Below are 19159 nucleotides of genomic sequence, written 5' to 3'. Positions count from 1 at the left end.
GGAGTGCTGCTTGTCATGGGTGTTACTTGACTGGTTCACTGATGAAGTATTTGGTTGTTTAAATGAAATGCAGATTAGGTAAAAATAAATTACTTTCAACAAGGTCAAGGAAGTGAAGGTTGTAAATAAAATATACATCCACAAACAGACAAATGCTATTTGGAAATCTAGCTTAGTCCATGCCAAGCTGTTACTGTCTAAATTACCTTCTTTCTTCCTGGCTTGCAATTAATTTTTGCTTGTATGTTTGGAGATTGGGGGAAGGGTAATAGCCTAATGGGTAATGATTTTATTTTAGTATTTTGATTAAAGAGACTAAATAGCTTGGACCCTGGATAACCATAAGGACGAAAGCCTTATCCATCAAGCTTAATTTCTAAACGGAAGTTTATGCTTGTATTTCTGAGCAAATTAGCATTGAGCCACATATAATATGAAGTTATGAGACGGTTATGTACTCAATTATTTTCTACCTGTCTCCCCCCTTACCATCTTTTCTACTCACCTTCTTTGATCTTCTGTTAGACTGGAGGACAAGGCACAAGGCAGCTCGTTAGACAAAGACTGTATAGCCATGTGCTCTTTGAGAGGCAGTGATGAGAGAGCAGGGACTGGTATTTGATCACTGCTAGTTTCCTAGCATTTGCAGAGCCACTCCCCTCCCCGACCCTACCCACCCACACATCCAATGCTTGTGCCACTCTTCCATTCTGTATCCTGCCTCTATCCTGTATCTGTCCTACCTTATCTCCTTCTATTTGGAAAACCCCTGTGTCTTTGGAAAAACTTGTTGGTGTTCTCCTGGCAGGTAGACATTTCTGAAAGGATACTCTGCTAATCTTATTTACCTTTAAAATTACTTGGATGACATGATGTCAATACCCATAACAATTTAGATGCTTTATTCAGAAATTGTAAGCCCAATCTCTGTGTTTGTAACAGGACCAGGAAAACAATGAGGTATATATGTACTAGTGCAATTGTAAACCAAAAATTGTAAGCTGTAGAACCATCATTGAATTAATGAAATCTCATTCAGAACTGAAATATATAAATCAGATGAAAGTTTTCTCCATTTTGATTGACCTGAGGATTGAATGGGGGCAGGGACCTTCTCATCAACCCCTTAACCCTACACATACACAACGCGGGTACTTCTGAAACACCTCTAATGGAAACCTGGGGCTACTGAGGACACAGTCTAGGAACCCCTGTGGTGGTGACTGTTCTTCTCTAACCCATCGCTAAGAGGCATGGTCCTTTAGTGGCAAAAAAAAAAAAAAAAGGAAATTTGTTTCACAAATCCATAAATACTAAGATTTTCTAATATGTTAAGAACTTATAGGACATAGTTCTGGAACAGTATTTGAAGTGTGTCTATACGTACGTGTGTGTGTATATATATATATACATACATACATATATATTTGATAGCTATGTATGTATACACACACACGTTTATGTGGGGTAAGAGGAAGGGTCACCCATTTAGGGGTTCTTAACCTTGGCCCAACCTTCTCCCCCAGGGAACCATGAACTTGGATGAAAAAAATGACTTTATTTTCTCTAACCTCTTCTTACTGAAAGTTGACATTTTATTCAATTATCAATATAGGCAACAAATCACAGTAGCAATACCTATGAATTTGTCACCATTAAAAAAATCACAAAATATTTTCCTGTCCTATTATGTTGTTCTAGATATCTTAAAATATCATTTATGCCCATCCCTATAAAATTACGGTAGTTATTAGATCTGTTGCTAAACCTTGTTATTTAGTGTGTTAATAAAGAAGTATATATATTACTGTATCACAAATTTTTGATACCTGTATTTCAGTATAATTGATTTTCTTTGTAATCTTATGTATTTTATTTCAGGCACATAAAAACGCTGTTCTGAAAAGGCATCCATGGGCTTTACCAGACTCCCAGAAGGGTCCATGGCACAAGAGATGAGATCAATGATTAGATAAATTTTGTAGAGGGAAAAAATATATATGTATTTTATCACATGAGCTGAGGGATTCTCAAATTAACCTGAGAAACATTTACTTTTTGTTTATTGCATTTTGGTATGCTTGCTCTTCAAGCGTCCTTCACTCCAAAGCATGTAAACAGAGGTAACAATGATGCAGTGACATTTAAAACAACCACCAAAACAGAAACCTTCCAGACAACGTTTTCTCTGATATTCGCATGCCCACATGCAGTGCTGTAGGACTTTGTGAGAGAACGCCTTTGCTTTTAGATTAGACATTTTTTTTTCCAATTGAACTAACTATACCTTTAGTATCAACTTAAACCTGAAGTTTAAGTGGTTCTTACCTCACTGGACAAGAAGTTTTGTCCCCACATCTCCTGTTAGCCTGTACAATGACTAGCACATAGATGGTACTCAGGAATTCTTTGTAGGAGGATAGAATGATTCAGAAGGAAATTTTAATCAGCTCCCAATATTACTGTCACAAATGCCAGCCTATTCCAAAGGGAGTCAGTGTGGGACAGTGGGAAGAGGCGCTGGAGTGGGCTTACAAGGTTGGAGTAGGGTCATGTTTCACTGCTGCCATTCTCCCCTGGAGCCTTCTCTGAGCTTGCTTTCCCCAGATGTAAAATGTGATCAGAGGAGTGATTGAGACAGTCTGTGCAAAGCCCCAGTCTCCCTTATCTCCTTTTATTGGTAAAATTATAACCCGGCCATTGTCACTGAGACCCACATGATGCTTCTAGAAATATTTATGCTTGCCTTTTTTAATGCCTACTTGTAAATCACAAGATTTGGGTCTTTCAAATTAAGCCAACTTCTGATTAGCAAGTTTGTATAATGGGTAAAATGATGTGGTTTTGGCCACTTTATCAGCAAAATCATAGGCAAGTTGGGAGCTCATAGTGACCCTGCTTGCTTGTTCCTCTTAGGATGTGATTCCCTAACTTTTACAGTCCCAAATTGCCTTGCCCTGCTTTTAAAAATTTTTTGTTATCTCTCCTAAAACATCATAGAGGGAATATTTAAATTTTTAATTCCCAGTCCCTAAATATGCATAATAGGGAGTGTAGCTCATTTTAGGATATACATGCAGTGTTGAAAAGTTTTACATAAATCAATGTAAAATGCAGTGGCAGAAATATTTATCCAAATCAACCTGGTAGTAAATTATTTTTGTAAGCAAACAAACTACCCTGTCAGGTAAATTGTCACCTTAAAATTATTCTTTTTATTATTTCTTATATTTATGTGAGGTTTTGGGGTTTTTTTTTTTTTTGCACATGGCATATATGAATATTCAGCAATATTTTTTCTTAATGACCTTCATTATTTTGAATAGGAAAATAAATACTGTAAATTTTTAATAGTGACTTTAGGAAGCAACATAATAAATTTGCTTCATAACATTGCAATATGAGAGCACATACTCATTTGGGTTAAGAAATTTAGGAAAAGTAAAGTTTCCTAGCATAAATTCTTCTTTTTAAAGAAAATAATAATTTTATTTGCTGTTGACAGAGTTTTTTATGGTGCTGTCCTGTCTTAAACCTATTATGCTGAGCTCAATTTGAACCTTATTTTTTTTTGAATACAGAAACATCATTATGGATACAAATTGTTGGACTTTGCTACTATACATGAGCCCTCAGAAATTGCAGAGGTGTATACAGTATTTTACCACTAAATAGCCCAGATTGGGCCATTTTTGTATCTTTCTGTGTACCCCCATTTGCTGCCGCTTGAATTTGTTGTGGTGAATCTTTTGCCGCATTTTTACATTTCACTCATTGAAGTGTGAGCCTCAGGGTGTTTCCAAGCTCTTTGGGTGAAGGAAAGTGGGGAGTTTGCCACTCAAAGGGCTATTTGTGTTCACATTTGTTTGTGATAAATGTAACTCAAATAGCAGGGTTGGGGGTGGGCTGGAATAAAGAAGGCCATCAGAATTAGATTATTGAAGAAATGCTGTGGGACTGAACCACAGCAGGAGGAATGGAAAAGAAGGAACAAATCAAGAGACGTTTGAGGGAGTATTGACAGGAATTCATCAGTTATGGAAGAGACAGACAAGAAAAGTTAGATTTTTAGTTAAAGCCACTTGCTATATATTTTTATTACGAAACTAATACCTAGCTACTATAGAAAAAGTAGAAGATATAGGCATAAGGAAAAACATAAAATTATCCATAAATTTAATCACCTAGAGATGACCACCTTAAGGATCCTGATTGACGCTCTTTATACATACACACACACATGCACATGTATCTATATGTATATATGTGTGTATGCATGTATGTCTTACATTTATTCATGTGCTGAACATACCATTTAATTCCCCACTGAGGTGTATTTAGGCTATATTCAACTTCTGCTAGTACAAATAATATGAATGTAAACGTTATAGTTAAATATTTGTACATATCCTTATTTCCTTAAATCCTTAAAAGTGAAATTATTGGATCAAAAAGGCATGTGTGTTTTACAGATGATTGCTAGATATTTCCACATTCTGCAATTCACAGTGTCCTTCAGAAAGACTATACCAATTTATGCTTCAAATAACAGCCTTTCAGCCTAGGTGATTGGGTATGTGGTAATACTATTAACTGAGTAAAACTTCCTAGGAGGAGAACCTGGCTTAGGGGAAGATGCTTGGTTCAGATTGGAATATTATAACTGAATTATTTTCATTAGCCCCCTTGATATTCAAATCCCTTGTGTGATAATAACAATAAAATAATAATAGCTTACATTCATCATACTGTTACTGTGTGCCAAGCCCTTTTCATGAATTATTTTACTTAATTCTCACAACCCTGTGAATTAAGTGGTAAAATTAGACCCCATTTTATAGAGCAGAAAATTGAGGTTTAGCGAACCTGAGTAATCTGCCTAAGGTTACAAGGCTATGATAAATGGTAGAATAGATATTCAAATTAAAACCCAGACTTCTTAACAAATAGATCTTAAAAGTCCAGTAGAGGAAATGAGGTTACAGTAACTAAGTAGTATTCTCAAGAAAGTATGGTAAAGAGCTATTAAAAAAGGGTCATAGACAGTCAGTTCAAAAGCAACTGGTCTGTTTTCCCAGCCTCCTGCTAATTCATCTTGTTCTGTTATTTATTATTTTTCCTGTTTTAAATATTGTCCCCTTTTCAAATCCAAGCCAGTATTTCTCTTCATCAATGAAGAATTCCTTGACAACCCTACCTCAACTCTTCTTCTCCATGTGGATCCACTTGATGTCTGCCCATCAGTGACCTTTGTCACACGCTATCTTGCACTAATAGTTATTTTTAAATTCCAGGTTTTCCCAAATGTGCTTGGAGACATTTAAGGCAAGTGCTTTCAGTAAAGTTTATAAGACCTTTTGGTAGTTACCATGGAGCAGGCATTGGGCTGAATGTATTCTGTTTCACTTGTACTGGCTACTATCCTGTGAGATTAATACCATTATTACCTACAGTTTGTAGAGGAAGAATCTTGAGGCTCAGAAACATTATTGAAGTTCACATAGATAAATGCCTATATGAGATATAATCATTTTATTGGCATACAGAAGTGCTTGAGCGTGTCTTGAAAGACAAGTAGTATTTGAATGGGCACCAAAAAAAAAATAGGAGAAAGGGCTTTCCCATTAGAGAGAATTGTATAAGGAATGGAGAATAGAATGTAGGGCAGTGCTCAGCAATAGCTAATAAATAGCCCAACAGATTTGGACATCAGTGTCATTGGGAGGAACCTCAAAAACAGCCCCTGAGAGGGTGAACTTTTCTCCTACCTTGGGAAGCCACTGAAGGTCATGGTGCACAGTAGGGTAACTATGGGCAGTTTGAAAGTGGAAGAATAATGTAATGATTCTCACTCTGGGATCTGATTTACAAGGATATCACAAACATGGTTAAGAGGATTCAAGAAAGCTTAATGAAACCCGTTTCTTTACCTATCAGTAAGTTTCATGGGCGAAATTAAACATCAGATTAATGTGCTTTTTTGTAGGAATCACATCAACTCTGTGTGATGACACTGGTTCTCTATTCTTCTTGAAAACTCTGGTCATCATTGACTTACTTTTCCCCTAACTTAAGAGAGGAAAAGGAATGATTACTTAAAAGCTTTTTTGTTCAGAAATCAAAATAATTGCCCACTGGAAGTAATTTAAAAAGAATGTTGTTGTCTAACATAGTAATTCAAGGAAGAGGTGCTCCAGTTCTGACAAGTCAATAGTGGTAGAATGGAAAGGAGTGGATGGGTCTTAATGATAGAAAGAGACACTAAAACTGATGAAAATGTTACACCATGAACCTTCGGAGTACTGAGTTTTCTGGTTTTTTTAATGATACCAGCTATGAAGGATGAGGAGAAAATTAAAAGTTAACATTTGAAGAGAAAGTGCATAAATGTTAAATAGGAGCCAGATCATATCACTGAAATTTATGTAATGTCAAAAATATATCTTAGGCTGACGAGAAAAAAACGGGAACTTTTTTTTCAGAGTCCTTATTCAAGTATCAGATATATAAGCCAGAATTTTATTTGTTTTGTTTCAGCTTTGACTAAACTACCCTAAAAGCAGGTTTGACGTATATATGAAAATTAAACTTTCAAATTAGGTATTTTCCAAATCTAATGTTTTAAAAATAAATTCAGACCTTTTTTTGGGGAAATTCTCTATTTCAATTAAGGGCTCTTCTTTTTGCTAACTGGTTTAGTGGGTTGTCTAGAATTTTATACTTTTATGTTCATTCCTGTTTTTCTTTTCTCCCCCCTTCTCAAATTCTCCCTCTGAAAATATTCTTTAAAATGTGAGATCTCCTTGCTCAACAACCTATTTAAGTCAGAACCATTTGTATCTTCTCTGGCCAGGTTGTCATTTGATAATCTTGTTATGGACCAAATAATTTGTAGCCTGAGAAAAACCACCAAATCCACATGTGCCCTAAAGTTAGTGGCTTTGAAAAAGTAGAAAAGAGGTAAACATAAATACCATTAAAAACAAATGATTTGCACCTTTTTATCTGATTAAATTGTAAATAAAATTGAAAAATGAAGATCATTTACCAGTGACTGTGAGTATTCCTTCCAAGTTCACAAAATTTTAATAGAAATTTTTCTCCAGGTTTATGCTAATAATTTTCTTTATGTGTAACCTTTAGAAACTCTGATAGAGGTGTTTCACTTCTTAATGTCTAAGTGGCAAAAATTTACTCAAGCAAAAAATTTTCTGATAGCCATTTTATGTCCTATTATTACCCCAGTATTGGAACGCACAGATTTTTGGCTAAGATATTGAGTCTCTTAAATAAACTGGAGCCTCTAGAGAGAATTCAAAAACAGTAACAGTTTAGAAGTTAAGAATAGTAACATTTAAAAAGAAGATTATTATTATTTTTTTCTTTCAGCAAATATAAGTATCAGAAACCACACTTTGGAAAATAAACATATTGGGGCATACATACGTGCACACACATATGCCTTTTAAAATATATTTCCTTTTTAAAACCCGTCTTTGAATCAAGTGGATGTAATGTGCTACTTTTAGAATGGAAAATGCATTTACTGGCACGTCTCTGTTCAAATTTATTTTCCATGTTTTCTTTAATAAGACCAATGTTAACTTAGCAGGAAAAGTTACTTACAGTGCCAGCTGAGGTTCTTTTCACTTTACACAAAGTAGATGTTATTAAGCTGGAGAGAAAGATTAATGCATTTCCTACTAATTCCATAGAGGAGAACATGTATCTTTATTAATGTTAATGGTGGGGGCCTCTCATAATGTTATAGAATAATCTGCTTTAGCGAAGGTTTTTCTTCTAAAGAACTTCATAACATTTAAAGGTTAATATGTTAGGTAAAGAACAATATCTTAAGACAAGTGTTTTTATTACAGGACATGATGGGATGGTTTATATTAAATTATATGATGATTTGAATGGGAAAGAAGAAAAAGTGCATCGCTTCTTGCCCTCAACTTTAATGCCTTTAATCAAATAATGACCTTCTGGAAAATAGTTAATTTTAAGCATTTGGAAAGATCAATACCACTTTGCCACCAAAAAATGGTCTAGATGATGAAATTTGATGTGTTTAAAGTATCAGTTCACCCTTTTAACCTAGTAAATAATTTAAAATGCTTTCAGTATTGCTTTGCCACTGTTTTATTTCTCACTGCACAGTGTTATGATTCTTCATTAAAAAAGGTCACAAGTGGGTGTGTGAGAAGCATTTAGACCTCACACCTAGAAATGGGGTTGTATCTTCCTTAGGTCTTGGGTGTTTCTGCATTAGCCCCCCCCTCAAAAGTATATATGTTTAAATAGTACCTTTGAGGCACAGTGTGCATAACACATATGAAAATATAACCCTTCTGTAACTATACTGTTGTAATATTGTTTTAGTTGTTTTTTCAGACAGAAAAAGGGGTGGTTTAAAACGTTATTAGTCACTTGGCATCTTTGTGATATCTTTAAACCTTTATGCTAAAGGTGAAGGATTTGGTAGCTCTGACAATTAGAACTCATTTTCCCCCAGCTTGTAGAACACACTGATATGAAATTACCCTTGAGTGCCGACAGCTTTATTTAAAAAAAAAAAAAATTGCCCTCTATTAGCATGTTTGTGGGCAGATTAAAAACTGTCTTCATTAGCATAAGTAACACTTACAGATTCTTTTAAAAGTAGAAAATTATTTGCTGAATGATAAATTGCTAGCTTTATAGTTAGTTGTTGTTGAAAATGTACTCATTCAAATGCCTGGTGTAGTTTAGTCTACAATACTGAATTTTTTGTTAGAAGTACTGTTTAATGGATTATGTACTTAATCCTTGTTCCTACTACTTGCTGAAATGTAATTCATGCTTTCCACTAAAATGTTTGTATCAAATACTTTCCTATTTAGATTGATTTCTTTTAATATCATATATTATTATACTATATGCCCCAGAGATTAGAACAAACTATTCCTGCAAATAACACATAAAAGATGAGGGTGAGGGGGAATAAATACAGACTGTAAAATGTTTTGCTTTTTAGAACTCAAATTACCATTCTATTTTTTCAGATGTATTTTTCCTTCTTAGTTGCAGTAAGAATTGTCATTTTCTCTTTTTATAGCTCTTAGTTTTAAAATGTATATGTACATAATGATAATATATACATATATGTATATTGCATTAAATGACTTTTTTTCTCAGAGAATACCAAAGTCTGTTTCCTCCTGGAAAAGTAGTTATGTTACATACTCCCAGCTTTGTCACAGAACAGGCCTTGTTAGGGGTTCTCTTTCTATGCATGTGAGGCTTTATAAAGTACAATAAATTCATTTATGAAAGGAGGTTACTTTCTTGACTCAATTAAAATCATTGTGCACCCCTTCCTTATCTGTTAAAATGTTAGAAGCGAATTGACTTGAATTAAATGTTCTAAAAAGAGTGGAGTGGAAATCAGAGATTGAGTTTGGTTGGAAATTAGCAGCTGAGAGATGAAGGTGCCAGGATTTTTATTTAAATGTGGTACAACAAGATTTTGTCAGTAAAGCACATCATTAGAATATTGAGTTTAGAACTGCTAATTTTTCCTTTAAAATGAGCATACAGTCATGTGTTTCATGGACCATAATAAATTGCCATTGTGTTATCATTGAGTTTGTTTTGCTTTTTTGCAGTACTCATTTGGCAGTTATTCTGCATTTTCTCTTTTCCTTTTTTTTTTTTCAATCTTACATTTTTTTAATAGATCCCTAACCAAAACCAGTCAAAAGAATGTTATTTATTTCATACAGTCTTAGGTTTAGCATCTTTTGCACCGTTTTCTTGCTTACGGTAGCAAGACATTTGCAGATGGTCCTTGGTTACTATAAAATACATAGCAGTATTTCCTTTGTGGCAGATGGATTTAAGACTTTTAGTTCTCAATAAATGTAGGTTTACAATACATAACTTTACAGGATTTGTGTTGTATATAACAGGTTTGAACATATTATCTCAGAATTCATCTGCATGGCATTTTCAGCTTATTCAGCGTCCATGCCAGTTTTTTTTAAGTAATAGGGGGAGCACTGTGATTGATTGCAACAGCTCAAGGCGTGATTTTGAATAGAAACAAAGGGTTTAGAACAGAAGGTGTCAAATTAAACTTTGTCAGTTTGAAAAGTAGTAACATCCTGAAAGTTTTACTAATTTATTTACATGTGGCTACTGTTTATAATATTTTGCCCTCTTTATATGCAGTGTAATGTTGCTTGGCAAATTTACTACATTTAAAGTTTAGGTTGTTCCTTGTACCATTTTAGTTTTCTGAGAATGGATCAGTCTCATTATTTTAAGGCTGTTAGTCCCCTGTCTTTTCTACTGTTCAAAACAGTTGTGAGCTAATTTAATTTACAGAACAGTTCCCTGTTCCTTCCTGTGGTCTTATGTATATCAAGTCCCAGAGACCTCTCTTAAAAACGTAATTATGTTTTGTTTTGTTTTGTTGGTGTTTTTTTTTTCTTTTTGCAACAAAGCACTGCATTTCATTCCTCATCTCTGCTCCCCCACATAAGTCTATGCAGTTATCACTTAAAAACTAGTACAGTACTTTGGGGAATCATTATTTTTGTTAGATATTAAAAATATTGTGACATATTCATTTTCTTCCCAAGTTTATTTGTTCTAACAATATCACTTGTGGAAAACTGACCTAGAAAAAGGTACTGAAGCATTAGAAAGCATTTGGCTTCTTTAGTCATTTTCTGCAAAACATAAATCAGATTACTGTCATTATTAATAGAGTAACAATCAATAGAATTTGAGGTAGTCAAAATATTCCAAGGTATTTAAATAGCATTAGAATAAATTATCTTATTTTTGCCAGTGTAAATTGGGAATGAGCCAATTTATTTCTACACTGACAGAGAGCTAATGTGTCAAAATGTCTGTTTTCCATTTTTTTTTAAGAGCAATGCGCATCAAGAGAAGCAACCCCTCCCCCTTTTAAATTTTTTTGGAATACCCTTTAGAGCAAACAGTTCCCAGCTGCACCGTTAAATATTTTTCTAAGAAGCATCTGATTTCAGTCTCTTAAAATCATCGCATTTCTTGAAAGGCTAGCGGAGACATGCTTCAACTTATAATTCATCAAATTATTTTTAGATAAGGAATTAGAAGTATTATTTAAGGGCAGAGGTTAATAGCAAACTACTGGAAATGTTATGTTAGTCATGGGCAATTAATAAAAATAAGGATCTGTCTCATAAGTCTAGAGACACAGAAGTGACAATATGAGCAAAATATTTGTTGAATGAGTCGGGGCTCTTTTTCTGAAATATTTGTTAAACCAGCATGAGTGTGATTGTTTAGGAATTAGCTATCATTATTAGCCATTTTAAAAGAACTAATGATTTTCTTTTCCAAAGAACATCTGTGATCCACATGTTTTTTTCACATATATCCAAGTGCTAACTGATCTCTGCATTACTTTAAAAAGTTCCTAAAGGATGTGAAAAATCACTGGAGTTTTTCAGCTCTCTCCAAGAAGCTTTTCTTACATGAATCATTCTTAATTTAACTTTTAGCAATTTTTAGTTACAAGCATTTATTTCTAAAAAAAAATTCTTGGATGCTCAATGTTTAGCATTTATTGCAATAGTAGAATGCTAGCTGAGTTTAAAAAAAATCTTCTGTGTTCTTTATGAACCTCTAACTTCTTTTGAAAGGTATATAAGACTGTGTGATTTGCTGTGTTCGGGTAGAGGGGTTCTGTCAATTATGATAGCTAAAGGAGGCAGACAAGGGGGAGAGGGAAAGTAATCTCACCCACAGTTAATATTCAAGCCTACCAGAAGATAATATATCTAAAACATACATAGCAACAAACTTTAAAGGTAAAGTATAAAGAATAGCTTAGTTGTAGGAAAATGTATATTTTCATGGCTTAATTCAGATGGCAAATATTTACCAGTAAAAGCTAAGTAAACATCTGCAGGGCACCATATGCAAGTGGGTCTCAGATACTTCAGATGTTCACATAACAGTTTTATAGTTAATATATTCACATAAATAGAGCTGAAATATGTCATATTATAGTATTCTGGAAATAAACATAGAATTGCCATGGTTAGAAGAGAAGCAAATTCAGTGACATTGCCATCACAATGATTTTTATGTTTTATTTAGCTAACAGTCTTTCAGGTAAATCTTCAGTTTACTGCCTGCTGTCTTAACCTTGAATTATGCATTCAGTGGCATCAAATGAGTGCATGGTTACAAGACCATGCCATGCATATATTTGCTTAATTAAAAGACCTGTTGAGTAGGAATACTAGTAGATGTCATGAGATACAGCAGTCGTCACGATGAACTGGTTAGCAGATAGGCCTTAGGAAGCCAATATGTCGGTTTTCTACCTTTTGTTTTAAACTATTTCAAGGAGGCCATTTTTGGGAGAACAGGCCATGCTTCTTTCCACTGTATATATTGCAGTTGAAGAATTTTCTCTCTAATGGTTTCAGTTTGAGAAGGGAAGGAAAGTCATGCCATCCTCTGGCCTCACTCCTGGTAACATAAGAAACAAAACCCTCCTTGGCTAGATCTAAAAATTACATAATTAAAAAAAAAACTATACTTCCATTTTCATCTGACTAATTTATTTAAAATTTCCGAGAAATGTCTTTGTCTTAGACCAAGTTCCCTAAATGCAGAGCCTAGGATGGGGAGTCAGGTGATCATGATTTGGTAAGGGCCCTGGGAAGAAAGGAGGAGGATAGGGAAGCAAAAGAGGTCCCGTAAGGATGTGGTCTCAGGCAAAATCTAGCCCCAGATTGATGGAGGGAGCAAGAAGAATGGGGATGACTGTCTCTAGAGAGTAAATTGAAGGGTAGAGTAAGTTGTCCATTTTCAGAAACAGGGACAGAGACTTTGTGCCACTGGGTCAGCCAGTCACTGGCCACCCGGGGTGAGGAGGTCAGTGAAGAAGTGTAGAGTTGGTTTCAAGACATTTTTTGAGAGCAGAGTGCAGGTGAGAGGTATTAGCAGGCAGCAGAACAGCTGAGGGGTAGCTGCCTTGGCTGGTGGGGGTCTGGATCAGACACCCTCACTCTTCGCCTTCACTCCATTGTTTAGTGTCCATCATGGCAGCCAAGGTGAAGACTCGAGATGACTGGAAAATGTATTCTTCATGATCGTTCAGTTCTTGATAGATAACCTCAGGGTAAAAAACTGGGCCTTGGAAGCATCAGAGAGGTGCAGATTTTGGCAGTTATTGGACATTTCCTTCTCTCTTAGCCCAAGAAACCTATTAAATTCTTGTCTGACAAATCATATGCTCCCACTGCAGCAGGCAGAAAAATAGGACTCCAGTGTCTCTCTTTGGAGAGTTCTTTCATAGCAAATTCCTGTAATGCCCATTCTAATCATTATGCCTTATACTGGAAAACATTCTTGCTGGTGTAATTGCACCTGTCCTTTCTGTTTCATACATGTACACACATAAATATTCACACACAGTTTTCTTTCAAATCCAAAAAGTACAAGCTTAGGAAATCCTTTTAGAAAAAAATTATTTCTAAAATCTGTCCTGCCTCTTAGGCACTTCAGTATCCTCAGATGGCCAGCCACTCATCAGATAGCAAAGTTGTCCAAGACTGAAGCACATCAACTTTGTTTTTTTCCTGTTTCATATATTTAAAAAATCTGTGATAAATGCTCTCTTACCCTCAGAGTCTGAGAAAATATGTCCCTCCTTTGAGATGCAAATCTGAACTTTGATTAGAAACAGAGTCTGCCTCCTTGACAGCCACAGATAACCTCTTTTAACAAGTTAAAAACAATTTTTAAAGCAGAATGGTGTGTTCTGAGCTTATGAAAAAGTTAATTCATAGGGTTTTTCCTTTTTAGCTCCTAATGGAAAATGCCAGCCCCTCTCATAGGCACAAACTGACCTATTATGCCCTTGTCTCTAAGGGATGGTTGTGCGAGCTGTTACGCTGGAAAGAAGATCCTTCTCCAGAAAACAGAACCCTGTGGGAGAACCTCTCCATGATCCGAAGGTTCCTCAGTCTTCCTCAGCCAGAACGTGATGCCATTTATGAACAGGAGAGCAACGCGGTGCATCACCATGGTGACAGGCCGCCCCACATTATCCATGTTCCAGCAGAGCAGATTCAGGTTCGTTTACTTTGGCCAATTCAATATAGCAATAAGTAAATAAAGCTTTAAACTTAGCAGGGAAATTAGCGTTTCTCTTCCTCCTGCCAGTCTAACCATAGGCTTTTTAGCAAGAGATAACAATACACTGCCATCTTGCTCGGGATAAAATGAATATTAACATACTTTTTCCAGCGTATGTATTGTGTTCCTCTTTCCTCATCTCCCAGCCACCAAAGCAACAGGAACCCCTTTTTTACACTCGTTTGGCAAATGTGTCTTTGTTGGTATTGGGTTTTGTGTTAAGAGCTTAAAATTTTTGTGTGTTTTTTAAAAATCACAATTTAAAACACCACCTGTTTTTTAATTAATACCACAGGGCCCCTGAGGAAAAGAGCAACCGCTGTTGCTGTAAAGGAAGTTTGTAGAATCACAATTTTATACATTGGATTCTGTCCAGAAAGAGGAGGGGAGGGAAGCTGAATTGGAATCTTGCTATACAGTCCTTGGCCCTTCCTTCACCTTGTATTTAATAGCTGTCTCCCCACACTTTACAGAATGTAGGTTAGGGGTGAGTCATGTCTGTTTGTCTTTCCTTTAGAGCCCCTCTCCCACCACCCTTGGGAAAGGAGAGTCTAGAGGCGTTTTCTTACCAGGCCTGCCGACCCCTGCACCATGGCTCGGTGCTGCTCCTCAGGTGAGCGGGCACAGTTACCTATGCCAGCAAGGGACGCAGAGAGGGGGTGGCCTAAAGACCTGCTCCCCAGGTCAGGATTTTCAAACCTGTAAAGGCCCTACTAACCATGGTCGTGGGCAGAGCTCACTGTGCCAGCAGATGCAGCCTTATGCTTTGTTTGTCATGTCATGGGACTTGTCACCATTCATTCATCTCCTGAAGACACTCTTCTGTGAATTTAGATGGAAAAGTTCTGGGATCAGGTAGTCATTAGTGCTCTTAGGGCCCCAGTTGCTTAGAAAGCGTGTTGTCATTGAACTTGAGTTGTATAGTTTATTTTTATTAAAGGGGATGATTTTAGCTCTCTTTTGAAGTAAAATGCCATTGCCTTCCAGAGTCCTAAAATTCTACCTCTGTTGAATCACCTACATTCTGCAATTTTTTTGTATTTCTGTGAAAAATTATATATATGTGTGTGTGTATGTATAGATATATACGTATAACTAAAAACAGTAATAAAGTTATCTACCAGGATAAAAAAATTCTCAAGTGTGTATTAAAGATAAAACAAGTTGACAAAGAGCTTCCCTTTAGGATATCAAGCACTAAAATAATCGTGAAAGCCTGAAAAACTTACTGTTTAGCAAAAACAAAAAAGAGAACAATATATGTTAATTAATTTAAAAAGTACTTATTCGAAAATATAAATTGTTTTTAATAAAATTGCTTCTTAGGGGTATAAAAGGAAATGCGTAGACACGGTATCAGCATTCTAATATTTTGCCACTTAGGTTGATTTACTTTGCTGATAAGAATTATGGATATCGAGTGTACAGTATGTGCATGCGTCACATATTTATGTATAATTGTGTATGGAAATTGTAGCACATATACATATACTAATTATGAAAAAGTGTCTGTATACACTAAATTTAAATCCTAACCACATCTGAGTTTGCTATAGACAAAACAATTCGCTAGCTGTCGTATGGCGGATTGAACCTTTTGAGGTAAGAAAAAAACTTGCAGTGTCAGCCTAGTGCAGTTTGGTAAGAAATTGTGTGTGTATTAAATTGGAACTGTCTGATAGAAAATTCACAAGTGTGAGAATATCAGAAATCCTTTAGTCTCATGACAGATAACACTGAATAAGAGCATAAGCTCATCTTCTATTCTTCCTGGCCATCCGATGAAACGGAGCAGAACACAAATTTCTTTCCCCACTGCTCTGTAGCTCACCTTTCTGAAATGTCTTTGAAATCCTTTCCTCTCCATCTTCATTTTAAATCTTTGTTAATTATTTACATCATAATTTGATGTGCTGTCTTCGCCTTCGATGCGTATCCTTCTAGTGAATTTTATAGCTCACATTTTCAGAGCACTGAGTTTTCACTTCGTCTGCTGATCTCTGATAAGTAAGTGCAGTAGCCCCCCAAAGCTGTATTAATTCATCCCTTCCTAGTCATATCATTTTGATTTTTTTGTAAATGCTGTCGGCCATTTCGCTGGCCTACCTTTTCATTCTAAATCTTCATCCCTATCAAAGAAGCTATATGTAGGATCCGGGACCACATTTTTCCTGATTGGAGACGGCTTTGTGTGGAACTCCACGATAGCAGAGCTCTGATTGTCTCCTTGTTTCTTTGCAGCAACAGCAGCAGCAACAGCAACAGCAGCAGCAGCAGCAGCAGGCACCGCCACCTCCACAGCCACAGCAGCAGCCACAGACAGGCCCTCGGCTCCCCCCACGGCAACCCACGGTGGCCTCTCCAGCAGAGTCAGATGAGGAAAACCGACAGAAGACCCGGCCACGAACAAAAATTTCAGTGGAAGCCTTGGGAATCCTCCAGAGTTTCATACAAGACGTGGGCCTGTACCCTGACGAAGAGGCCATCCAGACTCTGTCTGCCCAGCTCGACCTTCCCAAGTACACCATCATCAAGTTCTTTCAGAACCAGCGGTACTATCTCAAGCACCACGGCAAACTGAAGGACAATTCCGGTTTAGAGGTCGATGTGGCAGAATATAAAGAAGAGGAGCTGCTGAAGGATTTGGAAGAGAGTGTCCAAGATAAAAATACTAACACCCTTTTTTCAGTGAAACTAGAAGAAGAGCTGTCAGTGGAAGGAAACACAGACATTAATACTGATTTGAAAGACTGAGATAAAAGTATTTGTTTCGTTCAACAGTGCCACTGGTATTTACTAACAAAATGAAAAGTCCACCTTGTCTTCTCTCAGAAAACCTTTGTTGTTCATTGTTTGGCCAATGAATCTTCAAAAACTTGCACAAACAGAAAAGTTGGAAAAGGATAATACAGACTGCACTAAATGTTTTTCTCTGTTTTACAAACTGCTTGGCAGCCCCAGGTGAAGCATCAAGGATTGTTTGGTATTAAAATTTGTGTTCACGGGATGCACCAAAGTGTGTACCCCGTAAGCATGAAACCAGTGTTTTTTGTTTTTTTTTTTTTTTTAGTTCTTATTCCGGAGCCTCAAACAAGCATTATACCTTCTGTGATTATGATTTCCTCTCCTATAATTATTTCTGTAGCACTCCACACTGATCTTTGGAAACTTGCCCCTTATTTAAAAAAAAAAAAGAAAAAAAAGAGTTTGTTACTCTATTGTATGTTACAAAAGAACTATAGACTGTGGAATGCAGTTTAAAGATGACATATGCCAACAAATGCCTTGTATTATATGGCACTGCCGTAATTCAAATTTGTTTTTATTTTGGAAATAAAAGTTCACTGTAATTTTTTTTTCATTCTCATTGTTACATGATTTTTTAAAAAAAGGAAAAGAAAATGTGAAACACAATTTAGTCCTCATTATTTATTTGTAGATCCTGCAGCATCATGTTGTAATTAATTTTTTGGAAGTTTCCGTTAAATGTAATATTGCTTCTCTTGTTACCATACTGATTCTTTTCTATTTATAAATGTATTTTGATGGGCAGTAAAACAAAGTGTCTTAAAAGTTTTAAATAGAGAAAATGTGCTTTACACAGTTGCCTATAAAAAGTGCTCTATGTTATCCAAGCAATTCATACTATAAGCTTCACTCTTATTGTTGTATGCAATTTTTACTATCATGCAAATAAGCTTAGGTAAATAAAACTAATAGATCACCTTAGAAAATTATGCAATTAATGTGAAAATAATTGATGTTTGCAATGTGTCTTCCTTTGGTTTACAATCAATTTTAAAGCTACATCTGTATAAAATTTCTGTATAAAGGTGTGTTTCTTTTTTATGAGTTTATGGCTATGAAAACACCAGCTATTTTGTTACAGCTGGCTGTTTTTATAAGTGTATCACAAATTTCTTTATGCAGAAATGTTCTGACTAGGAGTGGTTATTGACTGTAACTACACAATTAAAATTGTTTGTATCGTATGACATGGTAGGGTTTGTCTGCTTATGTGAAGTAACTAAAGGAGTCAAAGGATGGCCCTCTCATTTAGGTGCATGTTAATAACTTGTTATTTTACTGATTTTAAAAAGAGCAATTGACAAGTTACTTGAAACACTGTAAATTTAAATCACAAACATGCTCATTTTTAAAAAGGTATGAAATTTCACAATGAAAATAACCTGTTTGGTCAACATTTTGCTTAATAAGTAGAGATAGGATGGTCAAAAGACTCTCCAACAAAAACAAATCCAGTCTCTAGCAGTTATGTTGTTAGAATGGATTCATCTGTGCTTATTTCACAATACTTCATTTATAGCAACGCTTTTCCTTAAGCTAATGTACAAATATTTCTAAAGGCCATTAATAGTAACAAAATAAGTAGGGGAAAAAATGGACCTTCTGTATAAAAACCCCTTAGCTTTTTTTTTTCACAAGTTATAAGTGGAATAAGTTAATAACTGAGCTCGTAAGTGTATCTCATAACTATGAGAGCTACATGAAGAAAATAGGAATAACACACCTGGTATTTAAACACAATCTTCAGAATTCTTGCAACATTAAACATAGTAAAATGCCAGAATATAAAATGAGGTGTGCTAATGGTCACAGGATTGAGGCCAGCATTACAGTTTGGGGTGATTTTTCTTTTATTTGCTCCCTCACTTTGTTTCCTAGATGCTAGTAGGGGTATCTGGGTTGCTTGAGATACCATTTTGCAATTGCCGCTTCTCTTTCTGCCTACCATCTTCTCAGGCCCTGATGAGCTTATTGGTAGGCAACTGGGCTGCTTTAATGTTGAACTTGTACTTTAGAAACTGAAATGGAATCATTGAAAACTTTCAATAAAGCTTTAAAGTTCCATTTACTTTTGAAGCACAGCTAAGCTCCTCTGAAGGCAGCTGGTTTGTTGCAAACTTAAAATTGTACTGAAAAGTTGCCACTTTTTATTTAGTAA

The 19159-nt window shown here is 35.7% G+C and overlaps 1 protein-coding gene across 7 annotated transcripts in view; it reads left to right on the top strand.

The window, feature by feature from the left end:
* SATB1 (SATB homeobox 1) overlaps nt 1–18185 on the top strand; it is a 97014-nt gene extending 78829 nt beyond the window's left edge. For 4 of the 7 annotated variants that reach the window (XM_031008979.3, XM_055381165.2, XM_055381163.2 and 1 more), the window contains 2 exons: nt 13927–14130; nt 16435–18185. In XM_031008979.3, coding sequence (XP_030864839.1) covers nt 13927–14130; nt 16435–16947 — 717 coding nt within the window. In that variant the 3' untranslated portion in view covers nt 16948–18185. Of the gene's footprint in view, nt 1–13926; nt 14131–14710; nt 15068–16434 lie in introns of those variants that run through there. The other 3 variants (XM_055381167.2, XM_055381166.1, XM_019023731.4) reach the window with 2 other exon arrangements.
* The last annotated feature ends 974 nt before the right edge of the window (nt 18186–19159 follow it).

The sequence above is a fragment of the Gorilla gorilla genome, chromosome 2, assembly GCF_029281585.2.
Source record: "Gorilla gorilla gorilla isolate KB3781 chromosome 2, NHGRI_mGorGor1-v2.1_pri, whole genome shotgun sequence".
Taxonomy (NCBI): domain Eukaryota; kingdom Metazoa; phylum Chordata; class Mammalia; order Primates; family Hominidae; genus Gorilla; species Gorilla gorilla.
Note: the sequence above shows the minus strand (reverse complement) of the source record. Positions and strands in the feature narration are given on the sequence as shown.